General features: G+C 38.6%; 1 protein-coding gene across 4 annotated transcripts in view; it reads left to right on the top strand.

The window, feature by feature from the left end:
- The window catches only part of nlrc5 (NLR family, CARD domain containing 5), a 34,632-nt gene extending 8,387 nt beyond the window's left edge, over positions 1–26,245 (top strand). For 3 of the 4 annotated variants that reach the window (XM_044356686.1, XM_044356684.1, XM_044356687.1), the window contains exons 9-56: positions 946–1,381; positions 1,692–1,854; positions 2,627–2,757; positions 4,482–4,713; positions 4,853–5,094; positions 6,929–7,012; positions 7,737–7,820; positions 8,000–8,083; positions 8,211–8,300; positions 8,447–8,497; positions 8,621–8,650; positions 10,161–10,244; positions 11,309–11,392; positions 11,669–11,758; positions 11,988–12,068; positions 12,326–12,409; positions 12,968–13,051; positions 13,400–13,489; positions 13,746–13,793; positions 13,891–13,920; positions 14,039–14,122; positions 14,210–14,293; positions 14,854–14,943; positions 15,150–15,209; positions 15,773–15,856; positions 15,976–16,059; positions 16,629–16,718; positions 16,861–16,926; positions 17,371–17,454; positions 18,017–18,100; positions 18,383–18,469; positions 18,605–18,664; positions 18,862–18,909; positions 19,230–19,310; positions 19,419–19,502; positions 19,591–19,674; positions 20,357–20,431; positions 20,583–20,666; positions 20,818–20,901; positions 21,661–21,759; positions 21,881–21,964; positions 23,012–23,095; positions 23,393–23,476; positions 23,565–23,648; positions 23,753–23,830; positions 24,397–24,480; positions 24,841–24,924; positions 25,127–26,245. In XM_044356686.1, coding sequence (XP_044212621.1) covers positions 946–1,381; positions 1,692–1,854; positions 2,627–2,757; positions 4,482–4,713; positions 4,853–5,094; positions 6,929–7,012; positions 7,737–7,820; positions 8,000–8,083; positions 8,211–8,300; positions 8,447–8,497; positions 8,621–8,650; positions 10,161–10,244; positions 11,309–11,392; positions 11,669–11,758; positions 11,988–12,068; positions 12,326–12,409; positions 12,968–13,051; positions 13,400–13,489; positions 13,746–13,793; positions 13,891–13,920; positions 14,039–14,122; positions 14,210–14,293; positions 14,854–14,943; positions 15,150–15,209; positions 15,773–15,856; positions 15,976–16,059; positions 16,629–16,718; positions 16,861–16,926; positions 17,371–17,454; positions 18,017–18,100; positions 18,383–18,469; positions 18,605–18,664; positions 18,862–18,909; positions 19,230–19,310; positions 19,419–19,502; positions 19,591–19,674; positions 20,357–20,431; positions 20,583–20,666; positions 20,818–20,901; positions 21,661–21,759; positions 21,881–21,964; positions 23,012–23,095; positions 23,393–23,476; positions 23,565–23,648; positions 23,753–23,830; positions 24,397–24,480; positions 24,841–24,924; positions 25,127–25,208 — 4,562 coding nt within the window. In that variant the 3' untranslated portion in view covers positions 25,209–26,245. The remainder of the gene's footprint in view (positions 1–945; positions 1,382–1,691; positions 1,855–2,626; positions 2,758–4,481; positions 4,714–4,852; positions 5,095–6,928; positions 7,013–7,736; positions 7,821–7,999; positions 8,084–8,210; positions 8,301–8,446; positions 8,498–8,620; positions 8,651–10,160; positions 10,245–11,308; positions 11,393–11,668; positions 11,759–11,987; positions 12,069–12,325; positions 12,410–12,967; positions 13,052–13,399; positions 13,490–13,745; positions 13,794–13,890; positions 13,921–14,038; positions 14,123–14,209; positions 14,294–14,853; positions 14,944–15,149; positions 15,210–15,772; positions 15,857–15,975; positions 16,060–16,628; positions 16,719–16,860; positions 16,927–17,370; positions 17,455–18,016; positions 18,101–18,382; positions 18,470–18,604; positions 18,665–18,861; positions 18,910–19,229; positions 19,311–19,418; positions 19,503–19,590; positions 19,675–20,356; positions 20,432–20,582; positions 20,667–20,817; positions 20,902–21,660; positions 21,760–21,880; positions 21,965–23,011; positions 23,096–23,392; positions 23,477–23,564; positions 23,649–23,752; positions 23,831–24,396; positions 24,481–24,840; positions 24,925–25,126) is intronic. The other variant, XM_044356685.1, reaches the window with a different exon arrangement.
- Positions 26,246–27,551: the final 1,306 nt, after the last annotated feature.

The raw sequence follows: 27,551 nt of genomic DNA, 5'->3' as shown, positions 1-27,551 counted from the left end.
TGTGACTCATTTCCATTCGTCATTTCATTCATGGCAGAAACATCCGGTTAAACGGGACTAACTAAACGCTGACTGACTCTAAAAGACACACCATAAACTGACTTGAAGACACTCACTATCCTAGCAACAGCAAGGATACAAACATCCCATAATGCAACACTCACTGTAGGAGCTGATGTTACAGTGGTACTCTCCCCATTCAAATGATCCTGTGAACACGTAATTGTCTAGTCCTCAGAATAAAACGACCCTCACTTTTTCGGTTTCCAGAATAAAATATTGTCTTACATTCAGGCCAATAAGGTATTGCTTAGCCTGTGAAACCAGTTTTAAAATGTATTCTGTGTCCAAAGTCTGATAAAATAACCCCTGATGTTTCATTAAGTAGACTATGAATTATCAAGTTGCATTATGGGAAGTGTAGGATCCAGCATTTTTTGGAGCTTGACCAGTATTCGGGATTTAAAGTCAGGATATGTTGGCCTCTTTTGCATGTCACCCAGCTTTAAGCATGTATTTAGTGTGCATCACAGAATTGCTGGTGTACCCTTTCAAGACCTCATGTACCAGTAGATCAGTAGATCATTGCAAAAAGGCTGTATCATGTGTTTTTAGAATAGATTACAAATAAATTGCAATAAAAAAAGAAAAAAAATAGGTTTATTGGACTCAATTGAACCCGTACAAAGCAATTTTCTTGTGTATATTTTGACATTGACCTTTTACAACCACACAAGTGTTTTATTGGCGGAAATTACATTAGATCATTAAACTTGATGCAATAAAAATAATTTAACAGGTGCCACAGAAAGAGGAGACTCAGGGATCAATCGATCAAGCTCACTCATAAGATGAGGTGTAATCAGCCTAAATAAGTGAAAACACCTGTGTGGGTCTGCCTTATGTGTCTGTGGGCTTTAACTAATTTATATCTCAACTGCAAAGGTCACTCAACAAGCAGAACTCTTGGGGTCCAGGCAGCAGATCTCCTCCTTTCTAATCGACACCTCCTTACCATGTCCTCCCTCCCTGCCCTCTGCAACATCTGCTGCATCTGTCTGGAGCATTTACTACTGGAATGTAAAGAGGAAGGGACAAGAGCTAGATCCGGAGACAGGAGAGAAGAGAAAGGAAGCAAGGAAAGAAAAGAAGTGATGGAGAAGGAGGTAAAACGAGTGCAGATCCAAGGAGGAACAAGAGGAGGGCGTGAAGATGTAGTGATGGATGGGACAAATGGCACAGCCCAGCTACCTCCCACGCCACCTCAGATACCCAGCACACTTACCCAGGTCTACTTCACTGTCCTTGGTGCATTTCTGAGCCATGACCCTGATAAAGGAGGAAGAAATGTCAAGCTAAAGCCTGCAAGTTTTCCACAGAGGTGAAGGTTCTTTAGAGCACTTAACTTATTAACACCACTTCACACCATCAGCGGAAACACATAGCATTACATTTCAATGAATTTGATTGACAAGGTGACTTACAAGAGCTTGACTGTTCGCTTCTTGTCTATTTAAAGAACCCATTTGTGTAACTTCTTTATTTTAATGATATGCTTAGTCACTATTCAATGTCAATTCAGATTTAACTTTCACACGATGCTTGAATCTACCACTGCGGCAAATACTGTTGTTTAATTGAACTCTGATCAAATGCAAATTCATTTGTTTATTTTCTGTCTCTTTGTGTAGCGCTGTGTTTACGCTGACCACCTTGAGTCAATATGGGTCTGAGTTGTGTGAGCTGAGTCGGCTGGCATGGAAAGGGTTAGAGGAAAGCAGCATCATCTTCCTGGAAGAAGAAATTCCTCTGGATGTTTTGAAATTTTCCGTCAGGATAGGGCTCTTGTCAAAGGTTAGACATGGCTGTATGTGTGAATGTTCTCTTCATATCTGTGGGTGTACAAAGCTTCTTCTAAAACTAGGGGGCGATATTCTTGAAGGAGGTATGGGTGTCAGGGGGATGTGTGTGTGTGTGCTGGGGGGGGGGGGCATACCTTCTTTGAACTGTGAACTGTAGGTTTGCTTTGCATTAAAAATTAAATTACTAGTGTTGGGAATGCATTTATATTTCAGGCAAAATAGTTATGTAATGTTGTAACAACCCTCTTATGCCACGTGTCTCTATAGTTGGGATATCTGCAATATGCTGTAGCATGTGGTTTCAGTTCAGCTGCCTCTTCCAACTCTTCATTTCAAATGCTCACTGTGGCTGCTTCTCCTTTTCACATCCATCTTTTGCAATATGTAAAATCAATCTGCCCCCAGAAACACTGAGTAAAGTTCATATCTTGATGTAAAGCTTTTTTTTTTTGAATAAAACAATGTACTTCTTGTAGTTACTTCACTTGAAGAAGTCTTCCAGATGTTTCAGTGTGAAAAGCTTGTAATGGAGAGCAGCAGGAAGAAGTGTGTCACAGTTGTGACCACAGGAAATGAAAGCAGTTCAGATATCAGTGAGGCGTATACCTGTTAGATGAAAATAATAATAGGACTACAAGAAGTCATGTTGCCTGATTGTTGATGCAGGTTAGAATAAGGTTTTCTTTACAGTGAGCATTACAGCCATAGGCTCTTAGTCTTGTTAGTGACATAATAAATAATACACGTCTCTGTCTTCCTGCAAGGTGGAGCTCAGACGGGAGGATGGGATGCATCTCAACGCCTACTGCTTTGTCCATCTGACTCTACAGGAGTTTTTGGCTGCACTCAGAATCATGACCAGTAATGATGTTAGTGACACAGAGCTCAAGAAGCGGTAAGGGACACAATTCAAGGAAATCAAATGGAACAGGAAGGGAACATGTTTATATTTTTCAAGGGAACTGCCATCGATTACATGGCCTCTCTGAAGGTGAAAACTGTGGGCTCTATTTTAGTGTAACAGCAGCTGACATGCTCTGTCTTGTGCGTGAAATTGGTCACAATTTCAATTAATTGCAAATGTTTATTTATTTTATACAACAGTGTTATACAGTTGCTGTGCAGTTCCTTCAGTTTGTGACGTGCTGGAAACAGATCTGGTTCTCTGAAGTGTATTTACAGTACAGCATGTACAGTATGACCCAATTTTCAAATTTTCTGAAATACCAACACCTTGCTTTGTGCTGCCTCATTTGAATGCAACACCATCTCTTTACACCTGTTGTCCCACCTTTGCACTGTACCAAAATACCAAGCAGATGGGTAAAGTTACTATCAGGTCAGGTAAGCACATACAGTAGCACTACTGTCTGCACTGCTACAAAAATAGAGCCCCGTAACCTAAGCTTGAAAAATCATCTCATGTTTAACAAATCATAATAAATCTATCCAAGTATTTGTCAAAGACTGACAAATACTTGGTGTTCAAATGTATTTTGGATTATCTGGATAATGACACAAGGTGCATAAGAATGCTATAGAATTAACCATGTGAAGTCACACTGTATACCAGGAATAACTTAGCCACGAAAGTAAGATGAGCTGGGTAAGTTGAGCACACTACCAAACATGGCTGACCTTCCTCCCCACAAGGAGACCAGAAATGCACCGATGCAGGCACAAAGCAGATGGTCCAATCAGAGGAGTGGAGGCTGCCAGTACCAGACATGACATGGCAGACATGGTGTAAACAGTCTTGTTACTGCACCAGTTAACTAGATTTTCAAGTGACAAGAAACCCCAGTGTGAAAGACAACTCAGCAAGACTAACTGACTTAAGTCTGCGCTTTATTTAATCAACACTTTTCATCACAGGGCCTTCATTAGAGATTTTTTTTTAAATGTAACATGGTGTTCTCTTCACAGAAGGCTGTTATGAAACCCTGTTTAAGGCCCAGTGAAAACACATGTCAAATGAATGAAGTTTAGACTCTGGGTGTCTGGTGGCCTCATAGCTGAAACACATACCATATAACTACATCTCCGGTTTGATTCTGGCGAGAACTTTGTCATACCCATCTGTCTATACTCGTGTTTTCTGTCTGTATCTACACTGTAAACTGTCCAACAGCCAAAAAAAGAAAAAATAGTTTTGCCTTCTGTATTTCAGTTACTGCAGAAACGTCTTTATTATTTTCCAGCATTTTTAACAGCTTTGTCTAATATATTACTGCACTTTGTGCTAAGGTTGCTGAGTGCTACACAGAAAGTAAAACATAAAATGCTCTCTGACACACTGACTCTCTCTACAACATCCATACAAACACCAAAACCCATCAGATATCTGAGTAAAGTTAGTCACTTGTTTGCTTCTGTAAATTAAAAAGTACCTAAATAAACGGAGATAAATATTTCTCTCGTGCTGAAATATGCCATTGTCATGTGATGATCAACTAGTCAAAGCAGGGCAGTGTGCCCACGTCATGTGAGGTATTATTCTCATCTGGCTGGTGAGGCTAGGACTTCCCCCTACAAGGCAATATACTCTAGGTGTGTTCCTTAATCTTGATCTAATTAAATACTGACTTTGCTCAATCCTCTTCCTCATTGCTCTCTTAGATTCAGTCTGAAAAAACGCTGGATGACCAGGTCAGACCAGAGGACAGTCTTCACTGACTCTCTGTACCTGTATGTATGTGGTCTGGCGTCCCCACGCTGCACCCAGGCCCTTGTTCAATTAGCCAGGTCTTCTGGCGGAACTGGAGGTCAAAGTTGGGTCCAAGAACGACAAACCCTTATTGTGCAACTGCTAAAAAAACTGTGTCACAGCAACACACTGACTGGACCAAAGGTAATACGAACTAAAGTGAATTCTGATAAACAGAAGTATCATTTGGTATGATCAAGTGTACTGATTTTTACTGATTTTCAGTCTACCACTTTTATCTCTATCTCTTTCCTAATTCTGTATCCTTCTTACATCTACCCAGATATTGGAGCTTTGCCACTGTGTCCAGGAAAGCCAGGACCACCAACTGGCCAAGCTGGTTGTGGGTACAAGAACTAACCTGGAGCTGCGCAACATCCAGCTGTTACCCAATGATATCGATGCTCTGGCTTTTATAGCTAACTCAGTGGGTGATAATGGCATCGGTTTGGACTTTGGGTCATGCTCAATGGAGTTGGAGTGTTTAGATGTCCTGCCCAGGTGTCAGTACATTCGACACCTCAGGTGGGTGGACACAAACACTCACACAAGCAAAACAATATATAGCATCAACACACACTTGTCTACAGAATTAAAATCAAATTGAAAGAAAAAAATTATGTCCACAATTTATTTCATTTTCTTATAGGTGAAGAAGAAGTAGCCAAAAGAAGCTTATATGTCATTTGAATTTGCTTCAGAAGCTAAATTTGTTGCACATATCATAATAATCACCTGTGGGGGATTTTCTCTTCATTGGAGCAAATCACAGAATAATGTATATATTTCCTGAATCATTCAATTATGTAAAGTAAAACATGTGTAACATGCACACAAGATGCAAGGTGCACAGGGCAGGTGAAGAACTATATTTATGGCCAGAGACGTGGTGTGCTTTCAGGACAGTTGAAAACTGCTGTTATAACACATGGAGAGGTTGGTGTTGATGGTGTTGAGCTGTCATGAATCTGAACACCTGTGTTTAGCCTTTGGACATTTAGAAAGCTGTTGCACAGCCTCCGGAAAGAGCTGTTGCTTTGCCTTTGACATTCCTCAGCCACCTGTCCCACTTACTGTGTAACTGACCGCAGCTCTTAGTCTCTTGCTGTGTCCCTGTCAGTCTGTCTGTAACAAGTAGACATGCAGTAGCCGGGACTCAAGTACAGTAACAAGGGTAGGCAGGATGACAACTGACCTGATGACAACCTTTAAAGGTTATGAAGAGTTAATTTGCAGAAACACATATTTCCATTTTTAGTCATTTTCATAAATCATGTTTTTTTTTTATTGTGCATTCAAGATAATATCAATCAAACTGCAACTGGGTGGTTTTGATTAAGTAAAAAATAACTCAACAAAATACAGGTAACTTACAAAATTAAAATTTATTTAAATTCAAAGTTTTTTGGGAGGCAAAGGCAGATAACTCCAACAGTGTTTTTTTTGTTGTTGGTTTTTTTTCAAAAATAGATAACTCCACATTTCATGTTTCAGAGTCAAACAATGCCATATAATGGATATAAGTTTAATTAATACTATAAGTGTAATTTTACAGTATTCTATTTAGTATTCAGTGTAACTCCATATTTCATGTTACATATTGTTACTCAGTGTTTCACAGTATTCAGTGTTTCAGTTTCGAGTATTTCACAGTATTCAGTTTAACTCAGTCCTCCATATTACTCGGCGTAGCTCAGCGTATTTTCAGTTTTTAGTATTTCAGTGTTTTCAGTTTTACTTTATGCCCTGAAGTTGGTAACATCACAGGCTCTTCAGTTTTGTCCAAATGATCCATCGTTAAAGATAACTTTAAGCCAAAGTTACACCGAAATTTGCTTTCAGACAGCACATCTCCTGCTGGCATATTGCGTCACCTGACCTGAATACCGTGTGCTGATTTGCTGAATGGTTTTATCGGTTCCGTTCAAGAACAGCACTGCAGTTTAACATTCTCTTCTGTAAAACATGAACTTGCAGTGCATTGACAATGGACAATAACATATTTGTGACAAAACATATTTAGGGCTCAGAATGTGCTATGTGTTATAATAACTCACGACAGTCAGTTCATTTTTTTAAAGGATGGTGTTTTTTTAGTTTTTGCAAATTAACTCTTCATATTTAATCAGAACAACTCAAAAACATTCATCAAACCTTCATAAGCCAAAATCAACTCAAACCTAAGTACAGCTAGAAGCTGTCCAAAGTGAAACAGATCAGGACACAGACTGAACTGCAAACATAACAAACAGATTCTATCAGTAAACACACTGAAACTCTTGTTTGTAAGCTCAACAGAGTCCCGACATCTTGTTTCACTGTAAGTAATACACACCCTTCAACACTTTTTTTTTTTCAGTTTTCGTAGTCGCAGATATGGTGACAAGTTTGCTGAGAAGTTGTCTTCCATTTTGCCTGAATTCCCAACCTTGAGAAAACTAGAGTAAGTTTGTCATTTTTGCTTCTCTTTTGCTGCTGTATTTTCTTCTCACTGTCTTTCACAGTCTGTGTTTCAAGTCTCTCTATAATTCAGTCACAGTGAAATGGAACAATCATAAGAGAGACTTAAACCAAATCCTTCAGATTTGATTGGACCATTAAAAGGTGGGCGTGGCTTGGTAAATACAGTGCGATACAGAGCCGTAGGGGATTGTTGGCGTCCACACGCACCACCTTCACCTGTGTTGTTAGATCAGGAGGAAGAGACAGAGAAAAGAATAAATGAGACCTCAGCTACATTCATTTGGAAATGAAAACAAAGTTTTTACCAGCTGATAACAAACAGACACCTACATCTGTGGTATTGCTCTGCAAGCTAATATAATAATATTATTATAATAATAATAATATATACATTTTTGTATATATTTTTGTGTATGTATGCCCCTGAGTTCAAGATGAGTCATCAGACATACAAAAATGTTTTACAGAAAGAGAAAACAGGGATTTTAATATAAAAATACTACAACTGATAGTAGTGATTTTTATTATATATTACTGATTTACATATAATATACAACTGATTCTTACATACTATATTTGGCATTAAAGAGATAACTGAACAATTAACACAGGTACACAGGATTAGTACTTGAAAATGTACTTTTTTATTTTACTGTGTCTTTAACACCCATAGAACAAATTTCAACTGATTTTGTCTTCTTAAGGTTTTGTGGTGCCAGCCTGACTGCTGTAGGAGCAGCTAGTTTGGCTTCTGCCCTCCAGAACTGTCCAGATATCACTGAAATCAAGTATGTTTGCTATTTATTTATACAGTTTATCTAATTACACTGCTACAATTACTGTAGAGCTCTTCAGTTCCTTGGAAATGTGTAAACAGTGTGCATGGTTGCTGAAACCTAATACCTTTGGATACAGGTCTATAATATGACACCAAATTCATTTTGTTGGCCATGTTTTTGCATTGCAGTCTGGTTGACAACAACTTGAAAGATGAAGGGATTAATCACATAGCTGATATCTTTACCAAACTACCAAGACTGCTCTCTGTAATGTAAGTTTCTACTTCTGATGCCAGTGCTTATTTTCTCAATCACCACAACACAGTATCTCAAGATGTTGCAGAATTTTTGTTGGTCTTGTGCATAAGAGTCATGTGTGTGTGTGTGTGTGATCTGCAGGCTCGGTCGAAACAACACCTCTCTGGAAGCAGTGGACATCCTCATAGGGAAAATGTCTTCATGTTTGAACATCCAACATATTCATGCAGAGTAAGACCACACAAAAAATGTAGTCTACCAAACTTACCCTATAGACCTCAAAGCATTTATGTAGAAGTAAATAAAGTGAAAAGCAAGCAGGTACATTTTTAATACAATTGTTATACAGGAATAGAGATTTTTTTTTCTTTTTACAGTGGTATGAAAGAACTGAGAGTAACTTTCTCCCAAAGCTCTGATATGAACAGGTGAGTTTTTTTTATTAGATAAGGACCGTGAATACAAACCATACAGTTTGTCTGTATGAACAACAGTGTCACCAAACAAATACTGCATTCACAGAAATCCTTATTTATGTTTCCTCTCTGCAGTCATGAAAGCAAATCTGAACGAACAATCAGGTAAGACGTTAGACAATAACATAAGTTATGACTATAACTATGGATCTGTGAGACCGAACAATGACCGTCACCATGGTCTTTACCTTGAATGATGCCATCCTTTTACCTATCCTTGAGACCTCATGTCAACAAAGTCATGTGACTGACCTTAGGAGGCTTGGCTCACTGTCTATAAGATCTTCTGGGTGAACACGCCTCCTCCTCTTGCCTGGAACACCTCAACCCGTTCTGAGTGACAAGAGATGGTGACGGTCATCATTCGGTCTCATAGATCCATAGTTATAGCCATGACTTATGATCTATTTTGACCTCACTCAGACTGTCACCACAGTCCTTACCTTGGATGACTAGTACCATCAGTTTTGCGAGGAACAGAAGTCTCTATTCCCTCACATCCTCACCCAGCAGCTGAGAGCAGAGTGGCGGAACCCAACGGTGCAGGGGAGGCCACATTGACTCTTTAAAATCTAGAAAATCTACAGGGGGCACTCCATGCTGCTGCAAAGATTTCTGAAAGATTAACCCTTTTAAAGTGGCCCAAGAAGTGGCTACACTTCTGGTGGAGTGAGCTACCAGAGTACCTTGGACTGGGAGGTTCTGCCTAGAATAGGCCTTAGAGATCATATTAACAATCCAAGGGGATAAACACTGTTTAAACACAGGGAGCCCCTATTTTTAATTATTGAAACAGACAAATAACTGAGAGTGTGAGCACCTCAGAGACTGAGTGCTTGTGATATAAGCCCTTAGTACCCTCACTGGACACAAAGTAAGCAGGCCTACTTCCCCCTGTGGGAGAGCCAGATGGAGTAGAAATGCACTGATCTCAACCAGAGGGTTTACCACTTAAGACGAAAATGAAGGATTCAGCCAGAGAGACACGCCTGTGTTATCAGCCTTCCATCTCCAGTATTCCTCACTTACAGACAGAGCATGTAATTCACTCACTCTCTTGGCAGAATATATAGCCAAGAGCAAAACTGTTTTGTGAGACAGAAACTTGTGAGATAGGTTGGACTGCTCCATGGGTTCATAAGGAGCTTAAGTTGAGCTTGAGTCAGGGAAAGGGAGATCCTACGATGGAGCTCTAAGAGCCCTGCCTGGCCCCAGGCAGTACGCTCCTTTAATGAACTGAAACAATAGGGGATGTCTCCCCACTGTAACACTGGTCTGGACAGATGACAACAGCATTTACTCGAAGCTGCAAGTTGTAGTAATTGTGTAGCACCAAGTGCAACAAATTAAGCTACCTGTAACAATTCAATTCAATTCAAATAACTTTGCTTCTGCTTTTAAGTGAAATGGCTATTAGCACAGTGTCTGAACCATGACTCACTACTACTTACTTACAACTGCTGTATTACTGAGTTTATGCCTAAACAGCATCTAATTCATATGTTGATTTACATAAATAAATCAACCAGATAAATCATAAGTAAATGTAATACAATTTTTTATTGTTGATGTTTTCTATCATTGCTTTGAATCTTTTGGTACCATTTTTCTCCAGCTTGTTGAACCAGAAATGGAGCAAGGCTGAGATGAAAAGATTTGCAAAATCGTTGGCATGTTGCCCCACCCTGTCTGTCCTGGAGTAAGTAACCCTAAATACAGCTCTTCAAATGTGGCAAAACCACATCCCCACCAATAACACAGCACACAAAAACAGAATATTATGGTACTAAATGTCTTGGCCCAGGATGTGCTTCGGGTTATTTCCCTTGCGTTTCTCTATTCCCCTGTTTCCTGCTTTCCCCTGTGTTTCCTGTTTTCCCCTGTCTGTATGTGTGCGTACGTGGTGTGGGCGTGGCTTCCTTCCTTGGCACTCTCTGACTCCCTCCTGATTGTGACTCATTCACCTCACCTGACCAGCCTGCACATCTGCCTTCCATCAACTCAACTGTATATCTACTGTGGTCGTTGTTTTATCTACTACAGTAGTAGTCTCTCCCTCTTGGCTGCTCTGCAATAACTTATTCAAACTTATTCCGTGTGTTGTTTGCATTACCTGTACTTACCATGTTTCCTTGTGCTTCCGGGATCACTACTCTCCGGTCACCCTGCTTGCTTACTAAACCCCATGCTTATTCCAAGCCAGCAATGCTCACTCCCTCTTCCGCCTGTCTTGCTCAGCTCAACTCTACCATCCAGCATTGCCTCTCTAGCTTCTGCCTTGCCTGTCGTCCTCATTCCCCCTTATTCCTACAATAACCCCCTTTTTTATATTACTTAATTCCATTGTCTGCGTTTGGGTCCACCTTCACTGATCGTAACACTAAATGCAGTTATCGACTCAACACTTTCACATTGCAAGCACTTAATGTCAGTAGTTAGAAGTAGTGGTAGACTTGTTTCTTTTTGTGTGAGTCACAGTAGTTTATCAGTGGATTTGATGTTGATTTCAATGGGCCATCACTTCCTTTCTTGTCAGCAAAGCAAGGCTCCCCACAACTGACATTTTGCATGTTATCATCAGACACTCATCAGACACTCAGCACTATAATTTCCCACTGCTCATCAGAGTGGATACTCTGGTCTCTGTATCAGTCATTTGTAACTCATGATGTGTCACTGATCATGCATATAGTATATTTGTGCATATCAAATGCTAATGATGTTCTGCGTGTGACTGTGTGTGTGTGTGTGTGTGCACCCTAGTCTGTCTGGAGGCCAGTGGGATGTGGAAACTCTGAAGACATTGACTCAGTTTTTGCCCAAGTTCAGTGTCACCAAAAAGATCATGTAAGGCTGACTTCATTATTTATACTGTGGCATTTCTTACACCAAACTACCCATCACAAAGCATATGATATAAGACTGACAGACTTTCTTCTTTACATTATGCAATTTAGAGTCACATACTATACATATAACTTTTAATTATGAAAGTAATCAATACATTTAGTGCACCATTTAATTTTTTGTGGTCAGGAATAAGCACAAAAACAGTGTTCAGCATCTATAAAAAATAAGCTGCAAACAGCAGCAGTTTGTTGATGTCCTCATCTCTCTTCTCAGTGCGAATAACAGCTGCTCTTCAGTGGAGGGTTTAGTGGTTCTGACTGCTCTGCTGTCTGGTTGTCCTGCTGTGATGGAGCTTCATATCAGGTACAAACACACTTGTAATGTATGGTGCATACTATAAATGCACACATGCACACACACACAATTGTTGCAGGCACTTTTAGACATTTTTTACCAACAAATTCATAATTAGTAATACCCAGCAACATGTTCATTTTATTAGTTAGCGTCCAATTTTTATTGTTTACTACACTCTACTTTGTTATGAAACACTGGGTACATTCACAAATATGTATGTTTCTGTGTGTTTCAGACTACAGAGCCCTGTCCAGGTGTCTGTGTTATTCTCTGAAGGGAGACAACAACCTGCAAATGAAATATCTAAAACACTTTGGTATGTATTACATTATAGTCACAATGAAACAACATTTTGAGAGCTTCCTGTTGCAACATGATGTTGGGAGGGGATTTAACAGAAAGATGATTCAAAAGTGTTTTTCATTGCATAGTAGTGAGTGCAACATGTTCTACACTTCCACAGATATGAGAGATTCCACTGATGTAGATAATGTTAATGATATTACTGGATCCTGATCTTACTGGTGAGAGTGGTTATGATGATGGTAACCATGATGTTATTGCCTCTGTCAGTCTCAGCTGCTGTGGTCTGCTGCCTGCTAGTCTGCAGAAAGTGTGCAAGAGTTTGGGAACCTCTTCTGATCTCACACTGCTGGAGTAAGATACACAATCAGAAACAATATTTACATTTAGTATTTACTAGCCTGTATAGATGATGTGGAAGTTGCTAATTTATGATATCCATCTCTCAATAGATCTCTGTTTATGTTCTTCACTTCACTCTATTTGCCTAAATAAGTCTCTAGGTGTAATAGGAGCTTTATGAACTGTGAGCATCTAAATTTATATTGTCCATGCCAGTTCCTTCTGGATGAATCTGCCCACACAAACTTTAAATTTACATTTGCAGATTATTGTTACCTTTTTTTTATCTTGCATACTAAACCAAGATCACATTCCATATACATATCAGTCCGCTGCTGAAATATGTTTTGTTAGTCATGGTGGCCAAAATTCGGGACCTATGTGTCTTCATGTTAAATTCAGACGTGGCCTTGAATTATAAAAGGATGTCTTGTGGTTTATTCATATTTTTTGCATCCCCAGTTGACTTAGTAGTTCCTTCGTTTTGGCAGCTACTTTGTACTTCATACATACGTACATGTGTCATTCTTACTTCTGACACTATTTTTACCCCACATTCTTGTCTGTCAGTCTGTCCAGTAACTGTTTAGGCGACAAAGGTCTAAGGAAACTGTTGGATGTCCTGCCTTGTCTCAGCAACATCCAAGAAATCAAGTAAGACTCACATACAAAAAAAATATCCTCAAAGCAGTTATAAAAAAATATGAAACTTAACAGGTGCTTTATAATGCAAAAATGTATATTTATTAAGTATGTACTAAAAATGTATGATGAGCATAAAGTAAGAATGAGCAGAAGTTGTGTGTGTGCCATAGCTTTTTTGTCTGAGATAGGAGGAAGGGACAGATGGTATGTTGGCAAAAGCATGACTATTATTTTCTCACAAAACAGGTTCCAAACGAAATGTGCCAACTCTGGCAGCTACTGTGTTTACCCCAGGGCAATATCCAGGATAAATGATGCCCTCCCCCAAGTCTCATTGTGTTTGTGTGTGTTTTTCAGTGCCAGTAACAATGGCATCAGCATGGAGGGAGTGGTGATGCTGGCTGGTGCTTTGTGCTCCTATAACAACTTAACACAAATTCACATCAGGTACTCTTTGTTTTGTATTTTAGGCATTTAATGATTTTAGTCGAGCTGCAGCAGAATAAGCACTGTCGCCAACGAGGCAACAGCTTACAGTTGCTGCCTTTATGCCTTCATGCTTGTTTATAAAATACAAGTATATATACAACTGACATTTGGACAGAAATGAATGGATTGAGGAGACAGTGTCCTATTATAAACTATAAACTGACATTAAAAAGTGCAAAATGTTAATCTTATGGTGTGTTGTTGGTTTCCACAGCGATGGAGGCAGAGAGAAGGTGATCCTGAAGTTCTGCCCTGACAAAAGGTAGAAAATCTGCATCTGTGATAACCTCCTAGATACCACTGTTTGCATTTTCATCTCTCGGTTAATAAGCAAATTCTATTCTCTTCCTCTTTTTCAGCGATGACAAACAGCAGCTGAAGATGTTCAGGTACAGTAAGCTGATAAAGAGTTGGAGGAAAAACACACATTTGACATGTTTTTTCTACACTTTACAAGTCATTACTTCAGGATTGAAGTGCATGAAAATATCCTCTTTTATGTTGTAGGATAAACAACAGCAACCTGCTGCCAACTGATGTAACCATGCTGTGCAGGAGATTGGTCCACTGTCGCTCCCATTTGGAGTTAGAGTAAGTTTAATTATTGTATATGCATACAAATATTATCTTATGATATAAACAACAGGTAGACATTTATATACCATGATGTTGTGCCAGTTTGTCTAACAGCTCATTGAGAGACGAAGCTATTGAGAATCTGCTTAAAGTCCTGCCCAAGATGGCGTCACTGCAGAGACTCAAGTAAGACCCACACACATGCACTAGTGTGGATGGTTTGTGTGTGAGAGGGTGTTTTTTATTATGTGGATTGAAATAATCCCTGATGGGAGTATTAACAGGAATCCTACACATAAATAATAAAAGAATGTGTACTGTGTGAATATTTAAAATAATACTGATATGTATTGTTAGTTATTGTGATCTAAAAATATATACAGATGATGGCACTATGCAGAAAAATCTGTGGCATACACACAGAGATGTGACCAGATATAATTACCAGTTCTAAGAAATACCTGTGCAAGGATGTGTGCAGAGTATGAGTCATCTGTGGGTTAGGGTTAGGTTATCTGATATGCAATACCGAACTCCTCAGGGGTCACGATATATGAGGAAGTCTGTTGCAGCAATTACAAAAACAAACTGTTACACTACATGAGAGGTGATTTCACAAAATGTTTTCATAGTACATTTAGAGCCAGGAGCCTTAAAAGTATTAAAACTAGCTTTTATTTTGGCCGCTGTGATGTCATTACATTCTTGCTTAATCTGAATCATCCCTATTCTCTCTTCCTCCTCAGTGTCACCCACAGTATCATATCCACAACTGGAGCATTGACGTTGGTCAGTTGTTTGACTGACAGTCAGCAAGTCACAGCAGTGGAGCTCAGGCACGACACTTTCCTGTGTTGCATTTATCAAGAAATCTAACTTGACACGTTTGAAAATCAAAGTCTAACTCATTTCTGTATCCAGGCACTCTTGAGTAATTATAATATTTATGTGCCCGTCATAGTTTTCTACATTTTTGTCACTGTACTGTGATATCTGTCACTGAACATGTTTATGTTAAATACTGCTTTGAACTCTTCTCCAGGCCTCAGAGTGAATCCTTCATTCATTTTGGCGGAGTGAAAACAGAACAAGCCAGCTGCAGGTCTGTGATCAGCAACTGACATTTTTTTAGAGTGTACTGACTTGTGCAACTAAAAAAACTGGTTTTGCGGTTGTCGTGTCAGACAGCTCAGTTTGCCATTTGTCTAACCAATCATTTTATGTGTGGCATATCAGATCTAGCTTCTTAAGTTTCTCTTTCAGTATGACTGGCAGTGTTCAGTATGAGCATAAGCAATCTCAGCATGGGCGGAAACTGCTGTTTACCACAAGTGAAGGCGGAACAGGGCAGCACATTTACAGGAATGGTGTAATGAACATCTTCCATCTGAGTTTTCATTTTAGAATCTAGTGGAAAAAGATATAACGTATAATATATTTTTTCTAAAATAAAAGGAACATAATGTCACTGAAAGTCTTCCAAACAGAAGAGGATTATTACGTGCATGTGAAGTGCGGTTTAGTCTGCATGTAATGTGACCTGCCTCTCTTAATCGGCACAAACTAAGGGACTACTTTTTCAGCAGAAGAAGAGTAAACACAACATAACTGACTGTGACCTCATGTTGGACTACTTTCAATCTGTCTGGTTGTATGTGCACACAGGTTAACTCGTTTCAGCCTGAACAGTGACAACGTGCAGAGACTGTTTGAGATCCTACAGCAGGGTCCCCAACTGTCTGACTTGGAGTACGAGCCGCACACACACACACACACACCATGTATCCCACTACATACTCTATTTACTAGTATGAATCACTCACTCACTGTTGGCATTAATGCTGAGCTATTCTCTCTAATGACTGCAGTTTATCAAGTAACCAGCTGGATGATGAAGGAGTGAAACGTTTGGTGGATTCTCTACCTAATCTTAAAATCACCAGATATGTCAAGTAAGATACGTGTTGTGAAATATTTTTCCATATTCATTTGTAGCTGCTGTGTAGAACAACATAAAGTAAAAAGAAAATACAGTTTTAATGAAGTCCTTGTTAAAACTGAAAATTCCTGCAGCTGGTCATAAATCAACTATTTGTGTACAACGCTGCACTTTGAGGAACATCATGTTTTTTTCCACTTTTTTGTCTTTTTACTGTAAATTAGAACCAGATATTAGACTGATATATTTTCAGCAGATATTGGCTCGGGTGCATTACATATTCATATTTGACCCCAATTTTTCTCCAATGTTTATGTTTTTTGTATTTTTATTTGTGATTTTTGTGCATAAAGATTTAATTTCCAGTAAAAATAAAAACATTAATATTAAATGTTTATTTCGAAAAGGAAAATCAAAAAAATGTTTTATATTCCCAAATATCAATATCAGTATCAACCTCAAATTTCTTTATAGATACATAGATATAGTGCTGGAAAATGGTTGGTAGTAATGTAACATATATGATAGTGATTAACTGTAGAATAACACTTTTATGGTTCTTACATGTTTCTTCCTCTGCAGTCTGAACAACAACAGCCTGACCCAGCAGGGGTTGTTGGATGTGGCCAGCGCACTGTGTACCTGTGTCAACGTCTCTCGTGTAGAAGTCAGGTGAGTCTGTGAACAAATTACTAAAAGAAAACAATTAAAGTAATGTTGGAAGCATTAAAAACTGTAAAAACAAATTAAATATTCACCGCTGTCGTACTATCCTTGGACTTGACTTTCTGATTCTAATTCTGTCTGCTGATAGTTTGGGGGCTGAGAAAAGGTGTCTCATCTGGTTCGGACAATATGGAGGTTGTGAAAAAACTCTGAGGTATGTCAAGAATCCAAAATCCTAAAAGTAGAAGCACATAAAAGGAAACAGTAAATACATACAGAGATACATGTGTTCACACATAATTACGACTTCTTATGAATCCACAAGTAAAAATAACTAGCATGGCATTGTGGTGAGGCTTTCTGGTTGATTCAAAACTTAAACCTCAGACAACTTCCACATTACCACTATGACCCTTTATGTGTGGAGTGAGGTATGTGAGGTATTCCTGCTCTTGTGCCCTATTTAACAAAAGCCATCACTAAGCCGTAGAACAATTTCAATATATTGATAATAATAATTCAAATAGGTGTTCCTGTGGTAGTTTGGATTGGCATCCTTTACCTGTTGCAGTCTGTATGTAGTTTACAGGCAGTACAGTATGGTAATAGTACCTTTGACCTCTCTCTCTCTCTCCCCGTCTTTTCTGCCTCTCTTCAGCATCAGAGAGAGTAGTTTGGAACGTGACCATCTGGTCAGATTAGCAGAGATCGTATCTAAGTGTCCCGGTCTCACCAAACTGGAGTAAGTATGTCCATCCTCAGACCATTTCTGAAGCTTAGAAACAGACTTGATATTCATGTATTTCTTGAAATAAAAATGTAATTGTTTTTTAATGTGTGTCTGTGGCTCCGCAAGTTCATGAAAACTCTTCTTTCTGCATTATGTAAAAACTGTAGTTTTGGTGATTTTAATAGTTTAATATCTGTTGAAGGATAACTTTTGTGAAGATTAAAAGGAAAATTCTCCGTCTTATGAAACTTTCACAAAGCATATTGGATAAATTAAAAAATGCAAAAGGGTAAAGACTAAAAGATCTGTAATCAAAATGTTGAACTGAAGGTTAACTTATTTCAGAAGCTTGTGTCTGTATCTCACAGCCTTCTGTGAGCTGTATTTATTAGTTGTAAAGAGCTGCCGTTTCAAACAAGCTTTACAACTGATAAAGCTTAAAGAAATTCATCAGAAAGGCGTCTACTGATTAAAGGCCTGACTCGTTATCGCTTTGACTTTCTCTTTCAGTGTTTATTTTTCTTTTCCATGCTATCCCCCTGATATTTAATGATCATCTGTGATTGGTCCACAGGTTCAAGAACAATTTTCTGCAGTCAGAGTGGATCGAACATTTTGTCAAACTGTTGAACAGCAGTCTGAGAGGATGCATTGTGAGGTGAGAAGGAGTACAGCAGAAACAGTTTTTGCTGTTTGCTCTTAAAGGGAAGTTTTAAATGAAATTCCACATTTGGGAATGTAGCCGTTTTAGCATTTGGAGTCACAACCTGGTAGTCTTGACGTTGACATTTGTCTTTGTTTGTTTTAGCTTTGGTCTTCTTTTTTTTAGCTTTTCTTTTTTTTTATACAGACATCATATTTGTCATGACTGAACCTTCTCCCATGTTTCTGTCCAAATAACTGAATTGTTTTATATATTTGTATATTAAATCATTGTCAGTTTTGAGGAGTATTGGATCAGATCTGTGAGAGCTGTTAGTTTGGTGTGTCGCTGTCTGGACCTTAACAACAACATACATGCTATCAGGTGAGATATGAAAGCAAACACACATTCAGACTATACACTCTTGACGATATTCAAACTTACTGTAGAATGTCCCAAATCGAGTTTACAGTATGTGTGTTGTCATGAGTAACACCCCTAAACACATTTACTTTGCAGGGTGCACCACACCACGCTATACCTGTCTTTGATGAAGTCCACTCAACTGACTTTAGTCAGGTAATAAATGTCAATAAATTACATTTTGAATATCTGTAGTCTCTTGTAATTGAGCAGCTAGTTGAATGTTCTCTATTTAATATCAAACTTTAAAGGGTTCCAGGCTGTGTTGCATTCAAAGTATAAAAAAATACATGATAATAAAAAAGAAAAGAAAATAATGCATGATTTTGTGTCATCTGTCCTTGTGTTTTCAGCAGTGACTCTACAGATCCAGCTCCATTAATGGCCACAGAGAAAATAGGGTACTTCTAATTTAATTTAAATGTGCTGCATAAAGTATCCATTTTTTTTTTAAATGCAACATTGTGGTCTTGAGAAAAACAAATGCTACATGTTAGACTGTTAAAATGATTGTACATTGTAACAGAAAACAAGATGTTGTTTCAGTGAATGAATTCATTTAAAGGACTCTGGAGACCAATGAGTTTTTTAGAAATAGAAAAGAGCAGCACAGTAGCTGATAACAGTAGGATAAAAAGATACCAGTAAATACAGTATGTTGCTGGCAGTTGTACATGTCTTTCTTGGAGCAGGTGTTAACCTCTCCTCTCCTCTCCTCCAGTCTTGTGGACTGTGTAGAGGGGTCCCAGATTGCGGCTATGAGCAGCATCATCCAGAGGTGTCCTTTACTGACAGAGCTGGAGTTAGTACTCTCTATTTTCTGTTTTAATATAATAAGCAGGAGGCAGTAAATACACACTGCCACTGTCGGACATATTTTTGAATTATGTTTTTTTCTCATTATTCACAGTTTTTCCCAAAACAGCCTGGGTATAGAGGGAGCTGAGTTCCTCTGTTCTCTTCTTCCCTCGCTACCAAATCTCACTTCTCTCAGGTTTGACTTTTTTTTTCCCATTTGACACTTTTACCAATGACTGTTTTAAAGTTCTAGCATGACAAGCATCCACTTTTGTCTTTTACAGCATTGGCTCCAAAGAAACTTGTGGGACTGTGGTTGAGAAGCTCTCAGAGGCCTTACTGCAGTCTACAGCCATTCAGAGCTTAAAGTGAGCATCACACACACTCACACATATTCCTTCTCTAGAGCATTTTCTTTTCATTTTCTCTCATTGTCTTTATTCTGAATGTGAATAAAGACATTGAATAATTTACTGGCACTCCTTATTATTGTCATGTTGCAGAGTGGACCATATTTAGGTGAGGGGGGCCTGGTTAGATCAGAGCATTCACAACTAAACAGCCAGCCAGGCAGTGTGAATATATGTTCATAAAGATGTTCTCAGACATACAGTATATGTGAACAAACCAATCTGTAGCATAGAAGTAGTTTCTCAAACCATCTGGCAGGCATGTACAGATTTCGCAGCCAGGATTAATGCTCTTTTCTAAATACACAGAGCAACGTTTGTACAAGGGAAAGTACAGAGATATCTATATTTATTCCATCTTTTCTTATCAAGCTTTTTGGTTTCTCTTTTATTGTGGCCACCATCAAAGATTTGTATAGGAGGAATTGCTGTTCATGTTTAGATGACAACAATATAACTGGGCTCCTTTTTAGATCTTGACATATAATGTAAGAAAATGACCTGATTGCTGCCTGGCAGGCACAAACTTTCCTCTCCACAGGTCATGACAATTTAAATATGACTGTTTGTGTTCATTCCCTTCCAAAATAATCAGTGTTTTACGTATTAGTAAAGAAATCTTTTTGTCTCTCTCTCCCAGTCTATCAGGTCATGTGATTAATGACCCAGCAGCTCAGATTATAACCAGAATGTTGCCCCGTCTACGATCAGTCAAGTAAGCATTCAACATTCAGTAATGTGTAGTGTATCTCTTGAAATGTAGTGACGAAGTTCTTACCATGTGGAAAAACTAGTGATAATGTTTCATCTATCCCATACAATATATGAATATTAGAAAACGTTACCCTTTGACTTGTCTTTTCTAGTCTGTCCCATTGTACATGGTCAGCATCTGGAGGGCTGCAGCTCGTCAAAGCGTTGGGACAGTGTGTCAGTCTGGAAGAGCTTTGGTAAAACATGCACAAACACACACACACACATACACATGTACATATACATATAAATAAATGTGTACAGAAATGTCTGAATACAGAGACTTTTCTAATGTCTGATGTCTTTGTGTGTTTGTGTGTGTGTTGGTGTTTGTGTGCGTACCCCAAGTCTGGACTCTGTGTGTCTGGATGAAGACAGCAGGATGTGTCTGGCCCAAACACTGAGGAATACACACTCGATGCGTAGTCTCAAGTGAGAGTCACCCTCTGATCGACCGTAGCAGCCTCATTAAAGCATGATGCACCAAACCTCCGTTTAAAAGTCACTGCCTTAAGTTATTACAGTAGTAATAAAGATGTCCCTCTGAGATGTGGGAAGTGACATGTGGTCTGTTTATAGCTACTCACCACATAGTAATGAAGAAATATTTAATATATGTGGGGAAGCCTGCAAACTATTTTGGCAGACATCTTGACTTTTATTGCTACAATCACATTGACACACTTAAGCCATACATATCCTACGCAACTCTGACAATCTGGTCTATTTATGATGCCATGCATTTGCTTACACTTGCTGCTCACATTGCAACCCCTGCTGTTGCAGCTCAGCATACCAGCATGTCATCAGCTCTACATGAACCACCCTGCCTGAGGGAAATTTATCATTCCCTGATCTCTCATAGTGCTAAGTTGTAAAGTGTTGCTTACTGATAAGCAGCAGGTTCAGAATGTAGAAGGCAACTGTTTATAGTGTATAAATATACATCATATTTACATGAATATAAATCTTCTGCTGACTGGCTGACATGAGTACTCCATTTAGCTCTTCCTTAACACCACTCATCTTTTTTTCTCTGGCAGTCACCCACTGGGTCTCTACACCCGGTTTAGAACTAATCATGCATTCAGTGTGACTGTAAAAATTTCTCTGAAGGTCTGATTGTTTGGTTAAACAGCAAATTTGTCCCTGTTTATGTGTATTGTGTGTGTGTGTGTGTGTGCGCGCCAGGCTAAATAAGATTGCCACAGCAACAGAACCACCAGAAACCAACAGTGTGCTGAATCTCCTAGCCGCTATGGAGGGACTCACACGAATGGAGGAGATAGAGTGAGTTTTGCAGACATCCTGCACATACAGTATACAAATGTGATTAACTTCCTCTCAGTCTGTCACAAATTAAAAATCATCATCAGTGATGTGGGATGTCTTCTTTGTCTCGTGGTTTCAGGTTGGAGGGATGGAGGATGGCTGATAGAGGAGCAGAGTGGTTAACCAGACTCTTTCCTGTCTGGACAGAGCTCAGAAAGATCAGGTATCCTGTCTGTCTCATCCCAATACCTACATTTTCAAGCTGTTAACTGTCTCACCACCAGTTTGTGTACTCATTGCACTTCATTGACGGTTGGTACAATTATCATCCATGTTGTTATAAGCCTGCAGATATTTAAGTTATTACTCTTGATGGAGAGACACGATCCAGTTGTAGGAAGAGTCAGATTAAAATAGAATGGTCAAAACCAGCCAAGCTCCAAAAATACCTAATCCTACACTTCCCATAATGCAACACAATAACGTATTTCATTAGAGCCTATCACAGGCTTTTGGCTGAAAATGCCTCAAGCCCAAACAGAGACAACCCTGATGACGTGATCAGGGTTATTTTTCCCCCAGAACCGCAAACAAAATGATACAAGAACTGTTTTCAGGGGTTGAGTAGCTCTCCTCCTGATGAGGAAACTGATCTTCATGTGTAAAATCAGCGGAAGGAATGACCTTTTCCTTATCTAAACATTTTAGCCATTCTGGTAATCTTTGTAATGTTTCACTTAAGCTGCACCAAACGATCATAGACTTCCCCTCAAAGAGTCACTGACAGAGTCACTCACAACACACAGGCCATTTTATGATTCTATCAACGCCCTCTTTATGGTGACCAGCTGTTCCCACTTGGCAGCTGACTCTTCCTACTCAAGAGTGACTTGACCACTTTCGGCTCAGGAGTTTGGCCTTCATTAGGGGATGCTGTTGCTGTATTTATTATTCATTACATGTTGTATTATTGGTCTACATGAACATCTGTTATAGTTCCTCAAATTGCTTCATGGCTCCTATTATCATCACTATGTACATAATGTGACTATTTCTGAGTTTGGCGCCATCCAGTGGCAGTATCAAAAATCACTTTCAAAGATAATTTCACACGTTCAAATCTCATAAAATGAAACACATAGTGGCTTTAATGTTTTTAATGTGGCTTTAATTCAGATCTCATTTCACCCACCAAGGCTTTAAGAGAAGAACTTTTAAACTGCAGTATTGCTGATACATTTAATGTTGAGAGTTTGCGTGTTTTTTGCAGTCTATCGAAAAACCACATCAGTGATCAATCAGGAGACAAGCTGCTGGAGGCTTTGAAGAGCTGTAGTCACCTGGAGGAGCTCCAGTAAGGACATTTTTCACACGTGTGCTGCTTGTATGCAAGGCTACAGATAACATTTTGGTCCAATAAACACTCATCTTTTTAAAGTCCTGCTTTTTTATTACGACTTGTAAAAACTTTTCATCTTCAAAATTGGGTTCTGTACTTGGAAAAGTTTATTTTTCTAGATGATACTTTTAGATATTTTTTTTAAAATTTGATTTAATGTATTTTGGTTAAACAGGAATACAAATGACACATCGTTTCTTTTGCATATTTATGTGCCTTTAAGAATTAAAACTGTTTCTTTTCTCCTTTAAGTCTGTCTAGTAACAGTCTGGGTGATCTCACCGCTGCCAGGATGGCCCTTGTTCTGCCATCACTGACACACCTCACTGTGTTAGAGTAAGTCTCACACGCACATCATTTATTACATTTGTCAGAATTATCCTGAGCTTCGTGGTCTTTATGCACATATGTGTCTTTTTTCTAGTATTTCAGAAAACAGTATTACACGTGAAGGGTCAGTGAGTCTATCCAAAGCAATAATGTGCACAAAGAACCTCACCAAGATTTAGTAAGTATCTCTCATCAGCTTCTCCTGCTGCTTTGGGAATGCAACAATGAATGAATGTATTGACTTATCATTAGATTTATATTAAATATGTTTGTTTTTTTCAGTCTGACCTCTGTTAGCACACCGGAGCTATGTGCTGTAGTTGCCAATCTGGCCCACTGTCCCCTCATACAGGATGTGAGGTAAGTTTACAAATGAACATGAAATTAGTTGTCAATAAGTAATAATGAAAACAAATATTAGAAGCAATCAGAATCAGAGTCACACTCCTCTTGCACATATGGAAACAACATGACCAGTTGATTCTTTCAAGGCAGCAAAATATATCAGCATGATTTCATCAAGTATTTAACCTTTGCACCACTGACCACAAGCAAACTGTGTTGACTTCTCACTGAGCGTAGAAAGGATAATAATAATAAAAAGAAGCTATCATTTTAGCAACAGCAGTTTCAAACATTGCTTAAAAACGCTGCAATGCAAAAGTCCTGTGGCGTGTTCAGCCATTAGTCGGTTTAACCGTGTGCTCTTTAACAGAGGTAGCTAACATTCAGCTCTGCCTGTAATCACTACAAAGTGTGATGCCATGTGACTCACCAAAGGCAGCTTTAAGCACGTCATCAGCCTACAGTATATGAGACATAAACATGATTGATTTAAAATGTGAGGTCTGTCAGCTGTTATCTAAATTCTAAGAGGGATTGTTTGCTTTGAAATACTGTACAACTCTCTCTCTCTGTGTCTCTAGTCTGGGCTGGAATCATTGTAGTGATGAAGTGGTGCTGGAGTTGGCCAGAGTTCTGCCTCTTTGTCAGAAGATGACCAGAATAGAGTGAGTCACACACACACACACACACACACACACACACACACACACACACACACACACACCAGTGTATATTCTCTTTTTTCCCACATTTATTAATTTAATTCTAGGAAGATTTCAGGTTTTGTTTTTAGTTTTAAATTTTAGAAATTAGTTTATTTTTTTAATGAATATAGTTTTACAATTTCTTTAATGTTGATTTGTTTTGTTTAGTTGTTTAGGAATTTAAGTTAAATTCTTTCCACTTTATTTAGGTTTTGCCTTTACTGCAGTCAATAAAATGTGTTCATGTAGGTTTAGATGTAGATGGTATGCTATGCTATGCTATGCTATGGAATGGTATGGTATATGTGTATTTCTTTGCAGTCTGGAGTCCAACAGTTTGAGTGTTGTTGGAGTGGAGGCCCTGGTTCGAGCCTTGCAGTATTGTCCTGCTCTGCAGCTCATCAGGTAAACTTGCTCAGGCAAGGTTTGGCTTAAAGGGGCACCTGTAGATTTTGCTTTTGAATAGATTTGTTGTGTGACGTTGCTTTTTTGACAACAATTTATAAGTCTCGTTAATGCCTGTTACATATTTCATTGACTGCTGCATACTTGAATTTTTGAAATATATCTATATCTCTAACATTGAGAACATGACTGTGCTTTTCAGGCTGTGGAGGAACAAAGTCTCTTCCATTGACGCCCAGAAGTTCAGTCTGAGGGACAGCAGGCTGAATTTCTCATCCACCTAATGTGATTTGTATTGTTGGACCACTGATGGCTCTCTGTTCATCAGTGACAGCAGAGGTGAATTACTGCTTAAGTACAGCGTTGCCTCTGCCACACATGAGGTTAAACTTTTTTCTTTGCAGAATGAAAGTATGAACAATGATCATTCAGCAAATAATTAAGATTTTTGTGGAAAATTTAACATCAATTATGTATCGGATGACTGAAGCAGCTGGTGTCTCTAATTGCATGAATGGTGAAAAGACCACTATGAATGTCAAGAGCTGCTCTCGGAAACAATGAAGGTACAGATGTGGGAAATGTGTAGAAAGATGTAGAAAGAAAACATCTTATTTTGACAATATTTAAATGTATGACTATGCACTTAAAGGCCTCCAGTTTCACCATGGCCTGTGAAAAAAGAACTACTACAGACTCTGATATAGAGTTACTTTGCACTGTGATGTGTTTACAATTATTAGAGGCCACATTGGTGAAAACACAATAAATCATAAGTTCACAGTGAAGGAAGAGTTCAGAGGGAGGATACCTCTCTCTATTATCTGCTCTTATGGTCATTTTAGGTTGTGGTCTCTATCCAATTTGCGTATTTATTTCTGCTGTTATTGTAAAACGGAATTATAAGTTTTGTTTTTAAGTTATTTATTTTTTAATTCAAACTGAGTCTCATTTATACATGAGTAACTAGAGATAATATTTGACATTGAATGAAAGTGTCTCATCACTGGTATTTCTTTAGTTTCGAACTGTGCTGATAATGCACCTTATTTCCTTTTCTGTTCTTTTGTGTTCAGTTGTCCAGTTTTTCTGATTCATTCAGTTTCATTACAATCTCTACAGGACTTGGAATATTAACCAGCCTAGACTGAGATGTCCTCAGCTTTGGTCTGTTTGTTTTTCTTTTTTTCTTTTTTAAGATTTATACTCAGGTTGATGTTTGAGTTCTCACATGACAACTTACCTGTGTCATTTACATTCATTCTTTCTGACTTGCACTGAAATGTCAATGAAGTATTAAAGAAGGCTTCCTTGACTACCTTTTGGTGTTTATTTATACCTATATACACAGTCACAGTTGATCTCTCTTTCTTTCTTTTGCCACTCAACTTGGTTTTAATTTGTGGTATTCCTGTTATCATAAATATAAAAGTTTCACTTAAATATGTTAACAACATTGGTATATTTGAATATCACACTTGTAATTCAGTTATTCTTTTAACAGGCTCTTTGTTTGGCTTTTCTGTTAGTAAAGTCACACACAGTCTGCATGTATGGCTCAAAATCTATTGAAACTTTTTAATGCACAGTGTTTAACAGAGATGCATCGTGCCCACCAACCAAAGTGAACAATTACATTCCCTTGGTTGTATTGCACATCATATTTACACAAAAAATTGTTCATTTTTAAAAGTTGAATATTAGGCTGTTTATTTAGTGAAGGTGACATCAATACAACTTAGTTTCTAGAGTAGATAATACAACTTCACTTCAGATATGGAAGTTTCACTTCCATCTTCACTTCCATCTCTTGTTTCACTGATCAACTTCTCACCTCCTAATGCTGTCTGTAAAATAATGTCACCTCTGTGCTCCTAAGCTGTGCAAGGCACAGAAACAGAGACAAAATCCATATTTGATAACGTAGTTGCTGAAACATCATAGATAAGCTTGTGATCCTATGTATGTTTTTTGGATTTCCACCACAGTCTGAGCTATAAAGTAAACACCTTCACAGCATCAGCAAGGCAGAGGTGCCCTGCAATCACAAAGGGCCCCGTCTTAGATGCACATTGCTGTATGAGTGTATTCAAAGAGGTGCCCATACTTGTGCACAGACAGGTGCGGAGACACCTGTGGGTCATGGTTGTATTTTAGATGGTTATTCTATAATGAAATAGAAAGGCTTTAGTCAGGGAAAAGTGTTTTCATAACTAACATCCAGCCTGTCAGAATATTTTAGCCATGATGGGATTAGTTAGTCTAAATATCCACCACTGATTCTGACTAATGTCATCAGGAGCAGCTGAAGTGGCAGCTGTGCCTGTCAGTGATGAGGTTTGGCTGAACACAGTCGCAGGACTGCCGTTCATTTATGTTCATCTGGCTCTCTCTAGTGGTGAAGGCTGGTGGTGCAAATGTGATGCTGTGTGCAGTTTTCCTGTGTTGAGGATTCACATAGTCACGTTTCACAAGACAAAAAACCCCACTAATAATCACAGATGTTTCATGATTGATCATTGGGCCCTGTTATACTTATATTAGTAATAATGACAGTTATATAATCAATAATGTATAAAGAAACTGGATTAAATAAATACAAAACTATGGAATTGAGCTTAACTGCA

The sequence above is a fragment of the Thunnus albacares genome, chromosome 7 (assembly GCF_914725855.1).
Source record: "Thunnus albacares chromosome 7, fThuAlb1.1, whole genome shotgun sequence".
Lineage (NCBI taxonomy): Eukaryota > Metazoa > Chordata > Actinopteri > Scombriformes > Scombridae > Thunnus > Thunnus albacares.
The sequence above is the reverse complement of the archived record's forward strand: the minus strand, read 5'-3'. Positions and strand labels throughout refer to the sequence as shown.